This window comes from Furipterus horrens, unplaced genomic scaffold (genome assembly GCF_987537825.1).
Source record: "Furipterus horrens unplaced genomic scaffold, mFurHor1.1.pri manual_scaffold_5, whole genome shotgun sequence".
NCBI lineage: Eukaryota > Metazoa > Chordata > Mammalia > Chiroptera > Furipteridae > Furipterus > Furipterus horrens.
In genome coordinates this window covers 69,699,882-69,720,849 of record NW_028327175.1, presented here as the reverse complement: position 1 = coordinate 69,720,849, position 20,968 = coordinate 69,699,882, and the positions used below count along the sequence as shown (strand labels likewise).

Below are 20,968 nucleotides of genomic sequence, written 5' to 3'. Positions count from 1 at the left end.
AATGTCATAATTATTTTTTGCTTTATCTACATTTTCTAATCTTACAAGGATATATTACTTTTATAATAACACATAATTTTTCCGTTCAACAGTGACATTTTGTTCATCTGCTACCACCAACTAGAACCAGAAATTATTATACATTTAAGTTCTCATATGTTATTAACAATGTTTCTGCCATAAACAGAACTGATAAAAATAACAGATGAGACTATGTGAAAGCTTATTATGTGGTGATATTTAATGATTGTCATGGACTTTAGATGGCAAATGCTATTATGAAGAAGCCTCTGTATTTTATAATCTACAAATAATTAAAGAAGTTGTCTTTGAACTTCAATATGTGCCATCTCAGTTAAGAGAATCTTAACACCAAATTTAGTCTTTAGATGTTCTTGTCATACCATCAAGATTATTTTAAAATATCGTTTTTAAATCAGGACTTCTATTTTCTGAGGACTGAGATTGGTTAAAAAGTGAAAAGTTAATTATATTATAGGAAAAATACCTATCATAATTAAAAATAGTTTATCGGTTAAAATAACTAAAAATAATAAAGCATGTTTGTCAAAATTAAGCTTAGATATAAATAGAAATACCTAATTCACTTGCATAGATATATGAATTAATTCAATGTAAGAATGGAAACAAATTTGTTTTTAATCCTCACCCAAGGACATGTTTACTAGTTTTAGAGCGAGAGAAAGGGGTGGGGGGAGAGAGAGAGAGAGAGAGAGAGAGAGAGAGAGACATGGATGGGAAAGAGAAACATCCATTGCTTGCCTCCCAAATACACCCCGACTGGCAATTGAACCTGCAATGTAGCTATGTGCCTTGACCAGGGATTAAAACTGCATCCTTTTAGGACATAGGATGATGCTCCCACCAACTGAGCCGCCTGGCCAGGGCTGGAAACAAATTTTTACAGAGGCAGAGCAACACTCTGTACACTAGAACACATGTACATACATTTCTCTTGCATAGACAGTGATATTCTCTTTAACTAATATCTTCTAAGCAAGTTAAAATTTTACATGATTGACTCAGTTATCAAGTCTTTAGGCTTGAAATATTCTTTATTTGTACAGAACTACATACAGTAGTCCCCCTTATCCACTGGGGATACACTTCAACACCCCCAAGTGGATGCCTGAAAACAGTAGCAAACTCTTTGAACACTGTTTTTTCCTATACACACACATATACCTACCAATGATGATAAGTCTAATGTATAAATTAGGCACAGTAAGAGATTAACATTAATTAATAATAAAATAGAACAATTATAACAATATACTATAATAAATATTATGTGAATGTGGTCTCTATCAAAATATCTTATCATACTGCACTCACTTTTCCATCTAAAGGAAGCAGTATATACCTCTCTTCAGTGTACCTGAATTGCCAGCATCCCTACCCTTGTGCTTTGGGGCCATCATGAAGTAAAACAAGGGTCGCTTGAACACTGAGCACGGCGATGCCATGACAATGGGTAACAGAGGCAGCTGCTAAGTGACTAATGGGTGGGTAGCATATAGTGTGAATATGCTGGACAAAGGGTAATTCCCATCCTAGGCAGAAGGGAGTGGGACAGCACGCGACTTCATGCTACTCTACCGGTACACAATTTAAAACTTATGAATTGCTCATTTCTGAAAATTTCCATTTAATATTTTTGGACTGTAGTTGACAATGGGTGACTAAAACCACAGAAAATGAACCACAGATAAGTGGGGGAGTACTGCATGTAAAATTTTCATTTTTTTCGCACTTCAAACCACAGTTTCATTACAATTATTATAAATGTGTTAATAATTTTAAATTGTTTGTTCAGGGATTGCAAATGCCTGCCTGCATTTTGTCCATGGTTTTGGATTTATGAAGGCTGAAGTAATGAAGCAAAATATTATTGAACTGAATTCAAGGCTCCATTTAAAAAGCAGAAATCTCAAGTTTCTGCCACAAGGAGGAATATCAAACCAAAAAGTTAGGAAGGTAAACCCCAAGTTGTCCTCTCTTCAATTTATAATCTCTGAACTTCAAGAAAGATTAAAAAGACCCTTGCCTTTAAAGTTATTCATTTATCAAAATTTAATTATGAATTTACTCAAAATAAGACTTTGATTCTTGGAAACTTAGGCATAATGTTGTCTGAAGATGCTCAAGTTTTTAAAGATAAATAATTTATCAAAGAAAAATAATTTTGGAGGTGCTTTCAAATAAGTTATCAGACTACCACAAACAAAATTTAATGTAAGAGAATTAAGAGACGATAACTGGAATAGAGACGCAGAACAGGTGAGCATTACAAATTAACTTTAAAAGATAGAAATAATGTTTCAAATCCTTCCTAATTATTCTAATCTTTAGTGTTTTTCTAAATACAACACTATAAAATATTCATTATGAATATTTAAGTTATAAGGAGATGGTGAGAAATTTCTTCAGCTATTTAAGCACAACAGAAATACACACACAAGGTAGAAGAAATTACCTGAAACCCCAGTAACTGGTAACGCTCACCTGACAGACACTTAAAAAATATCTATACAACACTATTAAGAAAACTGATTCCTAGGAATTACTTACCTGAGGGATAACAATATCTGCTAATGCCTTCGAAAGCCTATATAATTCCATTGTGTTTTCTAATTTCAAGGAACCGTTATGCTGGACATCGTACTTTATACAGTCATATATGTCAGGGATTTTACTAATGTCATATCTTCCATTCTTCGTTTTAAAGTCTTTCTCCAACTTGGACCATCTACGTAGCATAAGCTCTAATGTCTCACTATGGTAAAGCTGAATATCTAAAGCAACATAAAAAGTTTTAGTATATTAAAATTAAAAAACCAAATTAGGAATATACATCAAAAATTGATAATTAGAAACTTTCTGAATGTCAAAGATGAAACTGTTAAGAAGCTAGGAAATGTTTCCATAGGCATATACTATTAACAACCATATATTTTGTAGACAAGGTATAAATACATATGTTAAAAACTGGGTTTATGAAAGACCTTTCCATATATCACATACGTCAATAACATCAACAGCAACAACAATTATAATAAAACTCTTTTAAGCTAATACATTTTCAATTCTGTGTTTTAAATTATTTTAATTAGATCATTTACTATTTTTATTAGAATCACATAACAGAATATAGTCATTACCAGAAAGAAACCTTACAAATCAATCAGTTCAAAGAATCCATATTTGATAGTAAGCAATCCACGATTCTAAAGCTGCTCAAGTTATTAATCAAGCTGGTCTCAGAGCCAGAGCCCAGGTCACCTACTTGTTACTTGCTCATTCTTATTTGTTGGTTAGCTATATGGCAATGTTACAGAATTAACCAAATAAGAACGTTTTATCTCTTTCATGCTGTAATGGGGGGAAGGGGGAAGCAACTATAATCTAGCTATTTATTCTTTTGCTGGATATATATTAACTCATACCCACACATAGTATGAGAGGCTTTATTTTTTAATATCAGTGCATCTTATTTTAAAATGTTTACAGTAATTGAGTAGTAATTTTTATCTGTTTTATGCTCTAAGAAAAACATAATATTTACCAGATGATTTGGGATCTTCCATCCGATGTCTGATTTGAGAAGTCAAACTTTGTATCAAGGAATAAACTTTGTCACAGGTCTTCACAGGATTTTTAATTAAATGCATTGATTTAATAAGAGAAATGCTTCCAGATGGAGTAAGCTACAAGTGGGTAAAGTATATATTTTACATCTATTTATGCACAATTGCCCAAGAAAACAATAAACAAAACTTCCCAATAGCTGAAGAATAATTCTATTTCATAAATCAAGATGCCCACACCATATAGTAATAAGATCAAGCAGGAAGTAAAAATCTCAGAATTTCATGTTAAAAAAATTAAATCTAAGCTATCATGAGATTATCTACAGAGAAAATAGAGAAGTACTATAACTTACAATGACATTTTATTCTAACTTACATCGACAAATTGCCGACTGATTATGAACAAATATGGTTCTAACCATCTGACATATATTTACATGTAGTAACACTAAGACTCTATTATTATCATCATCTTTTGCAGTTGGCGTACTTAGATATTAAGCCCAAGATCAAACCACTAGTATATGAAGAGTGAGATAAAAAGTGGCTATAAAGCTGGTGATTTAAACATCATGCTAATCCTTTTATGATAAGATATTTACAAGTCAACAAAATGCCATCAATGACAACGTAGTTTTAAATTCTAGTTTTGAAACTTGGCTTGGCAAGTTATTTAACTCCATCAAATAAGTTTCTACAATTAATAGAGAATGTAAAATAAAATTCCACTTCTTGTGATGGGGAACTAGGTCGTTCAGCTAAATCTAACCATTGTAAGTAAGTAAAAATCCTAGGCAAAGAACTTCTACATTTTTGCTTTAAGATATTGAGAAATAAATAATTATAGAACTAGAACCCATACAGAGAGTGATTCTGGCCTTTAAGTCTGTCTCTGCACTGGAGACATTTGTTGATCTAGAATAGACAGCAGAGAAGTGGAGTAGAGCTTTAATAGTATTGTTAGACTAAGGGAACAAAAGTGAAGTCCAGGGTTCCCCCAGGTGGAATGCTGGTACTCTATATTTAAGGTTCAAAAAAGTGAGGGTGAATCAGGAGCAAATCAACCCACCAACAAACTGCAGATTGGGGTCAGGTCAACTGTTGACCCAGACAGATCTGTTCTGAAACCGGATTAAGGCAATCCTAGAATGCTATGTCCATGAGCACACAGCAGGACAAATGAAAAAACCTTATTGGAAGATAATAATGTTCTATTTATTTCCACAAATAAATAAAATGTCCAACCATAATTAAAGATATTCAGGCACACAAGAAAACTGGATATCATGAATCAATAGACAACAGAAAAGGAACCAAAGAGATACTAAGTAATACAGTTATTAAAAACTAAAAAAAGAGACTTTCTATGTTCAAGAGGGTAAAAGAGAATATTGAATATCATCCAAAGAACTGCATATTATTGAAAAATGACAATTATTATATATAAAAAAGCAAATAAAGAAAAAGGAAATGATCAATGATGCAGTAAGATCAACAGCTAACTTCTCAAGGTAAACACTGAAAGCTGGAAGAGAGTAAAGTAACATCCTGACAAAATGAAAGAAATTGCCATTCTAGAATTTTATACTCAGTAAAAAAAAAAAAAAATCCTAACAGTAAAGTTGAAATAAAAATATCTTCGACAAACAAAAAATAATTCACCACCAGTAGACTGATACTAACAGAATTTCTATATTGTTCTTTAAATGGAAGAACTCTGAAACTCTAAAATTCAGAAAGAGTAAAAGGTAATTATATAAATTTATAGGTAAATCTAAATAAATACTGCTTGTATGAAAGAATAATAATGACATACTGTGGGGTTTAAAGTACACAGAATAAACAATATTATTATAAATGAAAGTATTCTGGATGTGATAAGAATATAAAAGAGAGCAACATAAAGACAGGACAGCAGTTATTTCTAAGAGAAGAGGTTGCATGGGGACAGGGGTACCCAATGTTCTATTTCTATACTGTATGGTGATAATTATGTGAGCATTTGCTTTATAACACAATAAAGGCTAAGCTTATGCTTTTGTACTTTTCTTTGTGTGTATAATATTTCGCATGTAAGAGTTCATAATACCCACCTTCTCATAATCTTCAGCAGTAAAATCTCTATCTTTCTGCAGTATTTCATGAAGTCTTGCTTTCACACGTTGCTGACAACTGCTCAAAGAGTCACTATCACTATCCAGAAGACCATTCATATTTGCACTTTTTACCATCTGTACGAGAATGGGGGTAAGCTCTCCTTCTAGTGCCAAGAGCCCCTAAACATATTGAGTAAAACCAACATATTTAAAAATCAGTATGTGAAATAATAGAAAGTACCATAATTATTTTGTTATATGCTTAATTTTATAAGGTATAAACTATTTACAATAAATAAACTTTATTAATAATACAGTTTCTCACTGCCATGTCAGGGCTTTAGTTGGAAATTTCAAATTTGGAAATTTAAAATATTGCCTAAGTAAAAATATTTTAAATTGTAATATGAGATGAAAATTCTAATAATTCTAAAAGCATTGGTTGATACCTTTGCAAAAGCAGCTGCAGTCATCTGCACTCGTCCTTCGTCAGACGCATATATTTTGAGGTCATGTCGGTAGGTACTATGTAATCTAAGTAAACCACAACCAGGAAATCCTGCATAATCTCCTGAAAACAAATCCTCAAATCACTTAAGCTATATTTTCATTTCACTGTATTTCTACAGATATTTAATAAATCTCAAAGTAAATGAAGATTTGAAAATACAATGTATAAATTTAATCAAATTAGAGAAACTCCACGATTTACCTTGACCTCCAGGATACATACACCTGAAAGCTCTTCCAAGTTCTTCAGCCTGGACCCTGCCTGCAGGGGTTAGTTCTCCTCCCCATTTTAGAACCAAAAGTAAGGATGGTTCTTCTCTTCGGCTGTCTAAGATACATGTAAATGGATAAAGCAAATGTCAAATTTGTTTCTTTTAAACAAACATATTTCAAGATTAATTTTTTCTTTGTGCTCTTTTCTGCAGTGGAATATGGCCCTTCTGTATTATTTTGTTTCTTAAATGTACCTCTCTTTGCAGGCTATTGCTACTGTCAGAAATACCAATTGTTTCGCCAGTTAAAATCTTCCTAAAATTTCAATATGTCCTCCATACTTTAGGTATAAAACTCTTTCCCAGTTTTCTGAAAGGAAGTATTGCTTCTTCCTTCACTGGTGGTATGACAGCAATGGTACTTGTTCGAAGTATTTAGTTGGGTTACATTTGCTAGATTGAGTTCCTTTATGACAGGGTCCAGATCCTGTCTTTATATCAAGAGCTGAAGAAGATATATTCCTTTTTTATGATTAGGCCTCAGTGATAACTTTTAGAAAGATGTGAGCACCTAATATTCATAATAATTTAAATTTATGGGTGAGATATACAAAAAAATGTAGCCAAGAGAAGCTTTTAAAATTCTGACCTATGAAAGTTTAATAACTATGTTGTACGTCTAAAACTAATATAATATTGTATATCAGCTGTAATTTAAAAACAAATAAAATAAAATTTGGCATTGTAGAATCTCTACTTCCCAGACCAAGTATTTTCTTAGACATTAGAGGAGATACCATAAGGAAGTGAGTTTCTATACTTAATTTTGACTTGTCCTTTATCATGCATAATACCTGTGTTATTTTACAGAAAAAAAGGTTAATTTAAAAATAAGCAATATAAGTGCTAAACAACTTCATGACTGTTCATCAGAAGTGATATAACATCAAACCCTGCCCCTCACCCTGGGGCTAGTTAACAGTTACATAGTGCTTTAGAAAGAACAGTATTAATTTATGACTTTTTTATTTAGTTGCTTATGGAATGTTTTCATCATAAATATTAAGGTACAGGAAATTAAGCTTATTGTTATTAGTTACTAAGTATGATAACAGAGCATCAAAATTTAAAACAGACATAAAATGATCAACACAAACTTCAGTTTCCATGTAAGATAATCATTATTTCAACTTCTGCTAGTATCAATAATGCCATTTTGAATATCCCAATAGATCAATCTTACCCTGAATATCTGATTACTCCCTTGGGATGGATTTGAATAAGCAGAATTAAGGTCAAAGCATATAAGCATTTTTTTGAAGTTTCTTATATATGTATATCAACAAATTACTTCTGTGCTGACTGCACTTAAGAGATTTTTATTTAAATGCTTATCCTGATTTATTGGGTTGAGGAAAATATTCTAGAACATGTTGATGGTATATTTTTTCAGAGTCTTTTCATACTTCTAGAGCTTTCATCCTGTATACTTTGACCTCTTCTATCAAAAGAGGCTCATTAAGTAACACTTAGTTATAAATAAGCTTTCTCAAACAACCCCTGAGTAATAGGGAAGTCCTATGCACTTTTCAAAATAATAAAATCTACCCTAAAGAACAAAATCTATGCTTTAGATAGAAAGCAGTTAACTGAACTCCACTAAATAGCATGCTAGTTCCCAAACTATTAAGACAGAAACGGTCCGAATGTAATTAATCAACAATGAGTAGGAAGTCCCTACATAAAATTAAAACACAATAGGTATTAATAATGACATACCTTCCTCTTCACTAGATGTTTTAGGACAACCATGAGGGAGATAGGTTAATTGCACCTTACGATTTATTCCAGAAAAATGGCCATACCTGTAAAATAAAATGGCAAACAGAATGAACAATATTCAGTAAGTGTTCAATATGACTTCCTAGAGAAAAACTAAAACCCATCTAGAGAAAAAAACTAAACCATATTAATGCTTCCTTCTTTTTGTAATAACCTTGTTGAATTCAAAATATCCTAGTAAAAAATCTGTAGCATAGGTAGTCATTCTAACATCTTAAAAATGAAAATACAAAAAAGTTTCTCTACAAAATTTAGACAACTTTGGAAAGATAACAAAGTATAGAAATACGTAAAAATACAAACTATGTGTCTTAAAAAGATAAAGAAAATAAGATTATAAGTGGTCAAAAGTGTAAGGCTTATAATAGGAATACAGGTGGTATCTACTTGACCTCATGAAAACATAGTTAAAATTATTATTTTTTAAAACAGCATTGAGTCTGTGGTCAAATTAGCAGTGTGGACTTCATCTTAAGCAGTACTTCAGAGAAGATCCAAATTTGATGTCCTCTTTTCATCTTCTCATTAAAATTAAGAGTAAAGTTATTACAATAACCTTCAATACAACATGTGTTTTCTCACTGGTGAAAATAAAAATCTCATTAGACTTTTATTAATGTCTTCATAGCTACAGCAATAAAAAGCAAAAAGATCAAACTGTGATCTTTTTTAAAAGCATTACAAGTTGTTATCAAAGTTAAGGGTTTCAAAAAGATACTCACATCTCTAACACGGTCTTAAGTTGTTCAAGTTTTGACTTGTTTTCTTCAATGTCAGAATCATTATTTTGCCCCAGCTCTATAAGAAGTTGCCGTGCAATATCCAACACTTCCTAGAAAATAAATTAAGGAAGAATTAAATTTTAATGTATCTTTGCCATTAACAATTTAAAACTCAACAACAACAACAACAAAAAATCAAATGCACTTGCCTGTAATTGTTTTGGCTTTTTGAGTTTTAATTTCCCAGATTTATATCCATCACACTTTTCAAAAAGATCAAAAAATCTTATAAAAAACAACAAAAAGACAGAGCACTATTAGTTATTTGCAATAATTAATATTACCACTACATACTTAAATCAACTACAATAAATAACAGATATAGAACTATAACGATAAAAAATTGTAGACACGGGACTCGGGGTCTTTGGATTTTAAATACTGTACTGTGCGACTTCTTGTCCTTCTTCACTATATCATGTTGCTTCTTTACTTTGATAAATCTTTGTCTTTTCCTAAATCACATTAAACTAATAATCACTAGATTTTTAAGAGTTTTCTCATGATGGAAACAATATATGATTATAATACAAAATATCATATATTCTCTGAAGTTACTACACACACATATATATTTTAAAATATGTTTCAACACAAATTTAATGGCTCAGGTTTTCAAATTTTATTATTTCCATGTCAAATACTGAACAGAAAAAAAAACAAATTTTTATTTTACTAATATTCTTCTAGAAGGTTGGAAGATTAATGACTGTCAAAGAGCAATATAAGATAATAATTAACCAAGATTAATTAGAACATCTTTACAACAATAAATGAAAGCCAGGTCAGACTGATGGCCATTCGTGGATACTGCCAAAATAATTTTCAGATGCTGATGAATACAATATTTACAAAGGATTTGGTTTGCACCCAGTGGTTTAAATATTAATGGCCAAGAAATGGTGGCAAACAGTTTTTCTATGTGATGTATTAATGAAAATAGTGAATCATCCTTCAGAAAATATTAAATTATCTTCTGAGTGTTAAATTATTCCCTTTAAAACATACTTTTGATGCCTCACTTCCATCTTCATTTTTTGTTTTGGTGTTCGATCCCCATGACGTATGACAGCTATGACACATCTAAGTTCCATCCTAAAATTAAAACAAAAAAAATTTTGAATTTTCTAACAAAGATTTATATTGTATAATTTAGAATAACACAACATCTAATTATTTATTTAGAGCCATCTTTCACCATTTGAAGATATTCCCTATGAAGAACAGTACTTGTAACAACTAATTTTTTATCAAATCAAACCCTAAAAAGGTTAAGAAGCTGGAGGTGGAGAATACTAACTACTAATACAGTACTAAACTGAAATATCTGCTTGTTCTCTAGAGATGGTAAACTGCAATCCTATAACTTCATTAAACACCTGCTCTAAAGCATTAGTTATTAGTTATTATTAGTTATTATAGATTGAAATTTATTAAATTAAAACAAAATAAAGCTTTACTATATTTACTTTGCCCATGTAAGAATAAGTGTTTCTGAATCAAATTACTGGAAGGTAAAACTATCATAGGAAGAATGCTAAGGTATTAATTTAGTGTTTGCCTAACTGTGAGCTACAGAACACAATTCTGCAGGACTTTAGAAATTAACTGAAAATATTCTGTGTTAAATAAGTTTAGAAATATGGGTTTAAAAACAAAATTAAGTATTTTTGCACCCTCCCCCCAGGACTTCTTAGAATATTTGATATGCTAATATAAGTCTCTAAGTAGTGAATGTGAAGAATATCATCAACTCACCCGAGTAACAAGTGAGTTTCAAGCAGTATCTTTCACTAGAAGGTTATGAAACACTAAGGTAATATTGGTTCAATTAAATTTACCTCAAAATATGACTATAAATTTTTTCTTTACATGATAAGAATGCCAAAGTTGTACAACCACTGACTATAAAGCTTTAAGTAATACACCTGTTGTCACCTCCTTTATTTTTGTGGTTTAATTCAACAGTTTTATAATTATCTAAACATTTTCAGGATTTCACTTGTAACAATATAAAAGATTTTTAGTCTAGAAGAACCCCTGTAAAAGCATATAATATATTGCTCCATCTGCAAAGTAAATAGTATGGAAACATATTCACTAAAGCATCTAATAATCATTCAGAAATTTAATCTTTATTGCAATAGCACAGACTAATGAAGAAAACTCAAGGAGTTTCTAAGTGAAAATATTTAAACTCACATAGTTCCCGATGTAGTTGGTACAATGGGGATATCTTCAGCTTCTAAGGGTATTGACCAGGGGATATGAAATTGTGGAGCAAGCTCTCTCATCACAATATTGCTTTGAGAAAAAGAAAGAAAATTAAAAAGTAGTTCATTTTAAGACAAAACTGGGTACTTAATGTCAAATAATATAGAATTATAGGAGTTAAAGTCAAACCATCTGGAGATTATGTGATAAAAGCACATAAAAAGTAACCCAAAGAATCAATCCTGATCAAGAAAAATTAGATCAGCAGTTCTAAACTGATGTATCAGAATACACAAATGGGATGCCATAAATTTGGAAGTATTTACTTGCATACTTTAATTTTAAAAATTAAGTTACAGTGGATTCAAATAATTATTTGCATCAATCCACTTTACAAAGGTTCTGAAATCCAAGATTCTCTCTTCTATGTGACCACTAATCATTTCTTACCAACTTATTGACCACCTATAAGCTATTATACATACCAATACCCATTTTTAACAAATTTCTAACATATTTTATTTACTAATAGGGCTAACAATGGAAATGGATTTAATTATAAAATTTTTTTTGATTTTGTTTAACATTTATTCATGCTAAAATACAGTAAGTTCCCCTAAAGTTCACAACTCTTTGAAATAAACAATAAAAGCCGACTCTAATTATTAAAATACATTTTAAAGATTAAGTTTCTATGGGTTTGTTATATGTACTTTGAAGTGGTTTAAAAATAGTCTTGCCTTGCCGGTCTTCTAAATCAAGTTTTAAAAAACAGGTCAAAGAATATAAAAAGGCATTTCCATCAACAAAATTTTTACATTCACCTGATAATTTCATGAGAAAGGTCTTTAAGTAACATGCTTTTAGAAAGCATCATCATTCAAGAGAATCCTGAATTCTAATTACTTGTTTCATTTTGGTTATTCCATGAATGTTAATTCTGTGACATATAAAAACAATGAAACTATAGCATTTCTAAATCTATAAAGTTAAAATACTTTAAGCTATTACCTATTTTGATAATAAATTAATCTATCTTGGATAATACAAAGTATAATTCATGATTTTGCATGGTTTCTGGAGACATCATTTTATGAACAATGATTTTTACTGTAGGGTACTAACAAAACCCTGATCATATGATGTTTACAATTATTGCTTTTTAAAAAGATTTTATTTATTTATTTTTAGAGAGAGGGGGAAGGAGAGAGAAAGAGAGGGGGAGAAACAACAATGTGTGGTTGCCCCTTACACGCCCCCAACTGGGGACCTGGCCTGTAGCCCAGGGCATGTGTCCTGACTGGGAATCGAACCAGCAACCCTTGATCACAGACCAGCACTCAATCCACTGAGCCACACCAGCCAGGGCTACAATTATTTCATTTCTGAATAACTAGTATTCATTAGCTATAACAAAGGTAAAGAAAGAATATATAAAGAAAATATTCTTACCCAAGTATTTTTGCACAATCATCGTAATACTTCATGGAATTTTTCACAAAACTGAAGCCATTGACATCACAGACATAGGACTGCCCATTGGCCCGTAATAAATCAAAGCCACAAACTGTTTGCTAGTTAAAATAAAGTATAAACTTTAAAGGTCCATTTGAATTAAGATTCATTATTTTCCAGTCTTATTAGAACATAACAAATTTTATAAATGCCTAAAAGTGCATTATTGTTCACTAGTTTACTTCATAAGTAAAAAATATGAAATAAATTACGTATTTGTAACTTGAGTACTCTGAAAATATACACGTATAACTCATGCCATATAATCATTACCATGAAGAAGATGTGGAACAATAATGTTTAAAGGACAAGGGAGGCCCCAAAGATGACATATTTCGCCCAGTTCTTCAATTTAATTTTAAAAAGTAAAAACATTTAAAGCTTTGATAAATTTTGCACTAGCAGAAATTATATCACTTTAATCCCCACCTCCAAAAAAAAAAAAAGAAACCATAAAGGAAAAACAATTTTGAAGACACATCCCAGAGGAAATATCCAATTATCCCTATGAATCTTTTAAACCCCAACAAGCAGAAACTTGTGAGCACCCCAAATAAATTTATGTGGGAGAATAAAATAGTTTGAAAGGTTTGAATTTCCTGTTCAAGCCCTAGGAATTTTCTTATCTTCTATTTTATATTCAAATCATCACATATTAATACAGCTTTTGGAATCTTGGAATTAACAAGTTAAGAAGACTTATATGAAGTTAGTAAAACATATTTACAGACTAATTAGTCTGTCCATAAATGAGACTTCAAATTATTAAGGCATAAAGAATTTACTTATTATTTACTAACCAATAATATATACTCGTCTTTAAGTGACATTTTCAAGGCAAAACTTCAAAGAGGTAAAGGTTATCTTTTATTAGACACAAGTTGCACAACTTCTATTTAAATCTTTACAGTAGTAAAAGTCTAAAAATATAGGTTGGAGGAATTAGTCAATGTCAGAAGTTTTCTTTAAGAAGTATACACATATTGCTTTCATGATTTATTTTATTATAAATAATAGGCCAAAGATTGGTTGTCAAGGCTAGAATACTGAAGACTTTGTTACTAAAAAACATAAAAATAAAAATAAATGATCAATTCCATTAGTAAATACTTGCAACCAATTGTTTTTAATACGTTAAACAATACCCCTAGATACTATTTAACTCTGTTAGTTAAGTTTTCCTCTATAATTTAAATTTCTGAATAAATTGACAAAGTTCCCTTTTATATAATACAGAGAGAACACAGGAAAACAAAGGCCTTCATTTATTATATATTTGTATTATTGACACTGCAAGAATCCCTTGAAGAATACATAAACTGTTCAGGTATCATTTTTATTTTCTAAGCTTACTTCTCCAATTACAAGCCCAAATAACAATTATTTTACTCAACAAAGAAAATCAGAATTCCTTTAGCAAGGGTCTGTATGGGCTGTATAACATCTTACCTTAAATGCAAGACAGACTTTCCAAGCAATTAATTTCTCTCGTGCATTGAGAATAACAGGGTATCTTACTTCTTTTCCTTCACTATCTCGTTCCACTTTGCCATCAAGTGCTGGAGATTTTCGAGCTTCAGCATGGGCATAATCTGGACCCACTGTATAAACCTTTCATAAATGTTAAAGTATATATTTTATTAAAATATATAACAGCAGCCAACAAACTCAAAGAAAAAAAAATTTAAAATACTTCAGTCTCCAGACTATGTTTTCACACATGTTTTGATTTAGATACCAAAATGTTTAATACTTTGGTCGAGGTTATAAATAATTAATTATACAGCAAAACTGGTAAAGTTCAATATGATGATGTATATGATATGACGCCCCTCAAATTGTTTTAGTTTAACAAAGGAAGAGGAATAAGTAACTATGAAAACGTTATAAAAATTTTTAAAAAGGGGGTGGTGAGGACAGCATAAAGTTCAAGGCAGACAAGAGGAAAAGGTACTCTAGGTAAAGGTGATAAACACAGAGAGAAGGCAGCAGCACAAAAACAGCACAAGGTATTCAGGTAAGAGTAAGTTACTTGGAACGGTTTATACCATAAGTAATAAGGTCCCTAGGACAGACAGAGGGAAGACTGTGAAATAAATATCTTGTATGCCATCTTCATGAATCTGGTTATTATCTGATGGTCAATGAGGATCCACAAGAAAATTTTTAAGGAGAGGTTCATGATCAGATTTAAGAAGGAATACTCTGGTTAAACAGACTGGCAAAAGGTAAATCAATTAAGACCTTATTTGTCACCAACAGAATATTTATAACCCATTATAGCTGCTGCATATCTCAAAACATTTATGCTACTTGGTGCCTGGAAACTGTTATGGCTGTTATACCCTTACCCACATATTTTTAGTGTCCTTTTAAAAAAGCACATATATTATTGTATCAAAAGTTGGTTTTTAAATATTTTGATAACTGTTTCAATAAAATTTGTCTCTTTTTTAATCCTGTATGTTTTATTTTAATCATTTAAGAACATTATTCTAAAAACAATATTTTTAAAAGGGTTATAGGCTTCAGACTGCCAAAGTCATTTTTTAGTACAAAACGGAAGAATCCCTAATCAAGAAGAAATAGAGACAGAAAAGAGGTCAGACATAGCTAAAAAAAAAGGGTAATCTATTTTCCGATACCATTGGTGAACTCTAAACACAAAATTAAAATATACTTTAATCAATCCTACCTTAACATCAGTACCATCTGTAGGCATAAACTCTTCATATATATATGAGCCTGTTTTTCGTACATTGCTTTCTGGGGAATAAACACTACTTCTACTGCCAATCTGAAAACAAAAGATGCCCATCAACATAAAACTAAATTATTCCCTTCATTTCCATAATACAATCCTTTAGCAGCTTAGACAAAATAATTTTTAATCCACAAATATTTCACAACACTATGTTATATGAAAATATAGCTGCACTATATTTTCTGCTGTAATTTCAACTTACATGGAAGTTAAATTGCATTAAAAATAACATGAACATTAAGAATAATGTTTCTAAGATTCAACCATGCTGCACATAACTTTCGTTCATTTTTACCACTATAGAATTTTCCACTATATAAATACACCATAATTCCATTCACTCTCCTATCAATGAATATTTGGGCTGTTTTCAAAGCTTTAGCTAGTAGAACAATATTGCTCAGAACATTCTTAAAAGTGTCCCTGTGGCACATGTATACTAGAGTGTTTCTAAAGTATTTACTAGAAATGGAATTGCTAGGTGGTAGAATAGGCCCTTATTCAACTTAAAAGATAATGGCAAAATTGTTTATAAACTGTTAAAAATTTAGTTTCTCCAGCAATGCATGGGAGTTCCCACTGCTCAACATCCTTATCTATATTTGGTATTGTCAGATTTTCTAATATTTGCCACTCTAGTGGATATAAAACAATATTTCATTGTGTTCCTACTTTGCATTTCCATGACTATTTAAGAGTATATGTCAATTTTTCATACTGACATACTGTATTACTAAATTATGTTGCTAAGAAGCTACTCTAATTTGCATTCCTGTCAACTACACAGTTTGTTTTCTAACTACCTCAACCTTTTTGATCTTTGCCAATACAAAAAGTAATTCAGTGTCATTATCTTTTATATCTGATTTGCATTTATTTTATTAGGAGTACAATTTTGAGCATACTCGAATGTACATAAAAAAAGTTATTGGTATTACTTTTTCTATGAAATACCCACTTTGGAGGCCATTTTTATAAAAAACTGCTGATCTTTACCTGAACTTTTTAATATGAAAGATATGTAAAGTAAGGTGGAAGGAAAATCAAGTAACTTCTAGTATTCTGTAGGTAGAAATTCTGCATAAACATTAAGTAACTAAAATGATGTCTTGCTTTTCTAACAAAATATGATAACAGTTTTAATAATTTATATCAAAATGACACATTCTTAATCATAGTTTTATAAACACTTGTAAAATGTATTCAACAATGTATGAAGAGTAGCACTCACTAGGACAACAAAGGTTTACCTTTCGAAAAAGTCTTTGACTTCCACCACCAGCAGATGTTGGATAATAAATGTAAACATTGTGATCTTCTGCACTAACTGGCTTTTCTACAAATGGCTTTTGGAAAACTTCCCCATTTACTTCTACATGATCTTCCCCTTCAATTAGACTGCATTCTATAAATGAAACATAATAGCAAGAAAAATTACATATTGTATATTATCTAGGTATATTATCATTACTGAGAACTTTTTTTTTTTCTTTTTACTCAAATAGAGATTACCAGAAGTAACCTTGGATAAAGTAATGATTTGTTTTTAATTAAATTAAAATCACATGTACCAACATTTGGCATTGAGAACTATAGTTGTTCTTCAAAATCTTATGGGCCTGCCATTTCACTCTATCACCCCATAGAAATCAAAGTTAGATATGAAATAATGCTTACAAAAAAGACTGAATAATAACTCCAGAATGCTATGATTTCCTGAAAAACATGGGATCACTCATATCACAGATACCACAAATCATGAAATTATTTAATTTAGAAAAGTAACTGATATTCAGAGTAAGCAATGCAATCCGAAAGTAAATTTTTTACCTCTAGACAAACAAGAAAGTTCCCTGTTATAGATAATAAATGCTATACCTATGTATTAATAAAAGTTACTTTAAGGTACAATAAAGTTATCAAAATTCCCCCAATACCAGAATATTAAATCTTAATACAGACAAACACTTATCTTGCCTTTTTTAGACAAAGTTATATATAGCTTATATGCTGTTTTAGGTAATCAGGAAAATGAACCAAAGGGCACTTTAAAATATTAATAAATAGCAATATTTCAAAATTCCTAGTCATCAGAACTTTAATTGTGCCCTGTAGCATGAAGCTTTTATATAATTCAATAGTCATAGAGGAATCACTTGTTTACCCCTAATCAATACAAATTAAAGCATATAATTTAAAAATTCTTTATGATTCTGAGATATGTCATATATAAACCAAAGAAAAATAAGATCTATAACTCGTAAGTTATTAGTTAGCCTTTTAGCTCGCAGTGTCATTTTTAACTGAATACAATGTTTATTTATTTGGATCATTAAAAAAATACCTGAATACAATACTGTGAGTTCTTTCTATTCCTTCCACTTAATATAGAAGGGAAATGGCTCAAAAGTATGTTGAAGGACAGAAAACAGCTTGCTTAAAATCTCTTACTCTTACCTTTGGGATTATTTGGGTCACGGTTCAAAATTGCATAACGAGGAAGTAAGATACCTTCAGCTTGAAGAATACTATATACTTCCCTCCTAAAGAAAAAGAAAAACAAACATCTTTATTGTTTTATAGCTGCTTCACAAGTATATCACTGTACTGGTCATAAGTTTTATTATTGTTTCAGCACTAAAAAAAGGAATGTATTTATATAAACAAATCATTTAAATATTAAAAAAATATATCACAAATATTCAGCATTAGAACAAAAATGTATGCATAATATATTACATGACATACTAAAATACTAATTTTTAAAATTGAGGACGTAAATGTATATAAAGAAATGGTTAAAGTTGCTATATTGCAATGACAGAATATTACCTAACCATTAAGGCTCTATATCAATTTATGACATGAGAAAATGTTGACAGAATAAAAGAATAGTAACTTTAATTTTATAAAATGTGAATGCATCTATGTATTGCTTTCTATATGAGCTAATATGGCAGATCTAGTGGCAAGGTTAAATGTCTTTCTTTATGCTTTTATTTCCCAACTTCTTAAAATGAATATGCATTTGCATATGTATATATACTTATATTTATAATGTATAAACATGCATTACTATGGAAATCTAAAAATGTTAAAAAATTTTAGGTATTAATAATCTTACTATATACAAGAACAGTTAAAAACAAAAAATAGAAAAACAAAAAAACTATATGGCCATATACTTTATAAAGTATTTTCATATATATAATCTCATATTGTAATGCTAACATAAAAAATAGAATGCTAGTGAAATTAAAGGATAGCCATCAGAGTGAAACATCAAGTAAAGGAAATACATAAAAACATTTATATCTTACCATTTCTCTTAGAAATCCATGCTTTTGGCCTATTAAATGAATGCTAAGATATGTTTTCAAAACAGTTACTTTACCATTAAAAATTACCTAATTTTAATGAATTAAGGCCTAATTTCCTCATCAGTCACATGATAAATTCTTTTATCATTTTCAACAGTTTAGTAGGATTTGGAAATTAAACAACTCTTGTGTAAGTCCTTGTCCCACTACTTGTAGAACTACTTGTGACTATGGGCAAATTAACTGGTATCTCTAGTTCTCAAGTTTCTTCATCTGTAAAATTGGGTGTAAATACCCACTTCTAAGAAATAATTCAAGGATACCACAAATTAATGTGTAAGAAAACACCTGATACCATGTCTACTTATAGTTGAAACTAAATCAAAGTTAATTTTCCTTCCCTTAATTCAAACAACTTCACCACTCACTCACCTATCTTGTATGAGATACTGCATATTCAAGTCATTGATTACAAATGGATTCCTGAGTTTTGCATAGGCAACTGCTTTATCCAGTGGAAATCCTAAGAACACATATCATTAACATATTATGAACAATCTCAAGATAAGTTGACATCTATAACTTTATCAACTAGAATTCAAACCACCTTCCATGAAAGTTGAATTTCATTATGCATATAACTGTTTTCTATAAAGGCATAGAATAATTTAACAAATAAAACTTGATTTAATGTGTACTGTTAAATAAACCTTATTTTTTCCTACTGACCTTGACTGGTAAGGCACAGTAAACCAGTGATTATATAACCAAATTTAGAGCACTGACATATTAGTCACTGCTTGAATATTCAATCACCTGTCAAAAGGTAATACCGCCTCATAAACAAACAGAAATCTCTACATAAATAAGTGTATCACAATCACCTGGTGATTTAAAAATATATATACACAACTCCCCTTCTCACTTAAAATATTTTGGTGCTTATATATATATATATATATATATATAAATTAGCTGATAGTTCAAATTCATATACAACAGATATATGCTCAAAGTATAAAATACATGAGCAGAATAATGCTTGCTGCTACTAGGTCAATGTTAAAATATCAGATATTAACTACCTAAAATTTCTAGACTTTGCTAAAATTACTAATTATAATGAAAATAAATCAGATGGCTAATATAGTCTAAAAAATCTAAAACAATTTAATGATTATATATCACTCTCTGTATTGACAGAAGTCTACCATTTTATCCATTAATTCACATTATTAAGAGAGGCAGTAAAACTAGAGGTAAGGGCATAAACCAGGGTTCAAATCCTGGCTCCATCTTTCATTAGTTATGTGATCTTAGGCAAATTTATTTAACACCTCTAAACCTCTGATTGCTGGCTATAAATGGGTATTATACCAGTCATACCTAGTAGGGTCTTTGAGGAATTACATAAAAGTGTATATAAAACACTTAACACAATACCTGGTACAGCAAATGCTCAATAAATGTTGACTGTTATTATCCCTTAAATGATAGTATTTTAATGAATATATTATCAAAGGAAACATGTAAAAATCAGCAAGCATGCATAACTTTAGCATTTAACTATAGTATACGACAGTATACCTGTGAAGACCTGTATTTTGTAGCACTGCCAGAATAGTTAGAAGAAGCAAGTATTAAAGCATACTGAAGTTAAAATGAAACAAAAATCTACAGCTAATTAAAGAAGACCCATTCCAAAATTTCTAAGTTTTAAGAATTTAACTAGAAATACTCTATTCCAAGAATCACTCGACCACAAATGACAAATCTTTCAAGTTTTATGAAGACTCTCAAGAATTCTTCACTTGTAACGATGTCTCAGTGTCCATGATTTGAAGCCTCCTAACAGAATTCAGGAACAGTCAGGTCCTTGCTTTTGGTTGTTAAAAAGGAACTTTCTCGGTATCAAAAGACAGCGTGAGATACGACCTTAGACAGTACCTAGTTTTAATAGGCAAATGGGTTTTGTAGAAAGAACCCTGTGGTAGTATGGAAAGAACACCTTCCCCTCACTGATAAGCAAATTTTAAGATTCTCTGAACTGATGAACTTCAGTCGGTAAAGACCAGGGCCTTGGCTTCTTATGAAATAATAAA

General features: G+C 30.6%; 1 protein-coding gene across 3 annotated transcripts in view; it reads right to left on the bottom strand.

Moving 5' to 3' along the window:
- The window catches only part of PPIP5K2 (diphosphoinositol pentakisphosphate kinase 2), a 63,272-nt gene that overhangs the window by 30,449 nt on the left and 11,855 nt on the right, over positions 1-20,968 (bottom strand). For all 3 annotated transcript variants that reach the window (XM_090276539.1, XM_090276540.1, XM_090276541.1), the window contains 16 exons: positions 19,299-19,389; positions 18,004-18,089; positions 16,797-16,951; positions 15,478-15,579; positions 14,232-14,393; positions 12,720-12,841; positions 11,256-11,357; positions 10,062-10,148; positions 9,203-9,278; positions 8,994-9,103; positions 8,209-8,294; positions 6,420-6,545; positions 6,157-6,278; positions 5,705-5,887; positions 3,587-3,728; positions 2,593-2,816 (listed from right to left, as the gene is read on the bottom strand). In XM_090276539.1, the coding sequence (XP_090132665.1) occupies positions 2,593-2,816; positions 3,587-3,728; positions 5,705-5,887; positions 6,157-6,278; positions 6,420-6,545; positions 8,209-8,294; positions 8,994-9,103; positions 9,203-9,278; positions 10,062-10,148; positions 11,256-11,357; positions 12,720-12,841; positions 14,232-14,393; positions 15,478-15,579; positions 16,797-16,951; positions 18,004-18,089; positions 19,299-19,389 (1,976 nt within the window). The remainder of the gene's footprint in view (positions 1-2,592; positions 2,817-3,586; positions 3,729-5,704; positions 5,888-6,156; positions 6,279-6,419; positions 6,546-8,208; positions 8,295-8,993; positions 9,104-9,202; positions 9,279-10,061; positions 10,149-11,255; positions 11,358-12,719; positions 12,842-14,231; positions 14,394-15,477; positions 15,580-16,796; positions 16,952-18,003; positions 18,090-19,298; positions 19,390-20,968) is intronic.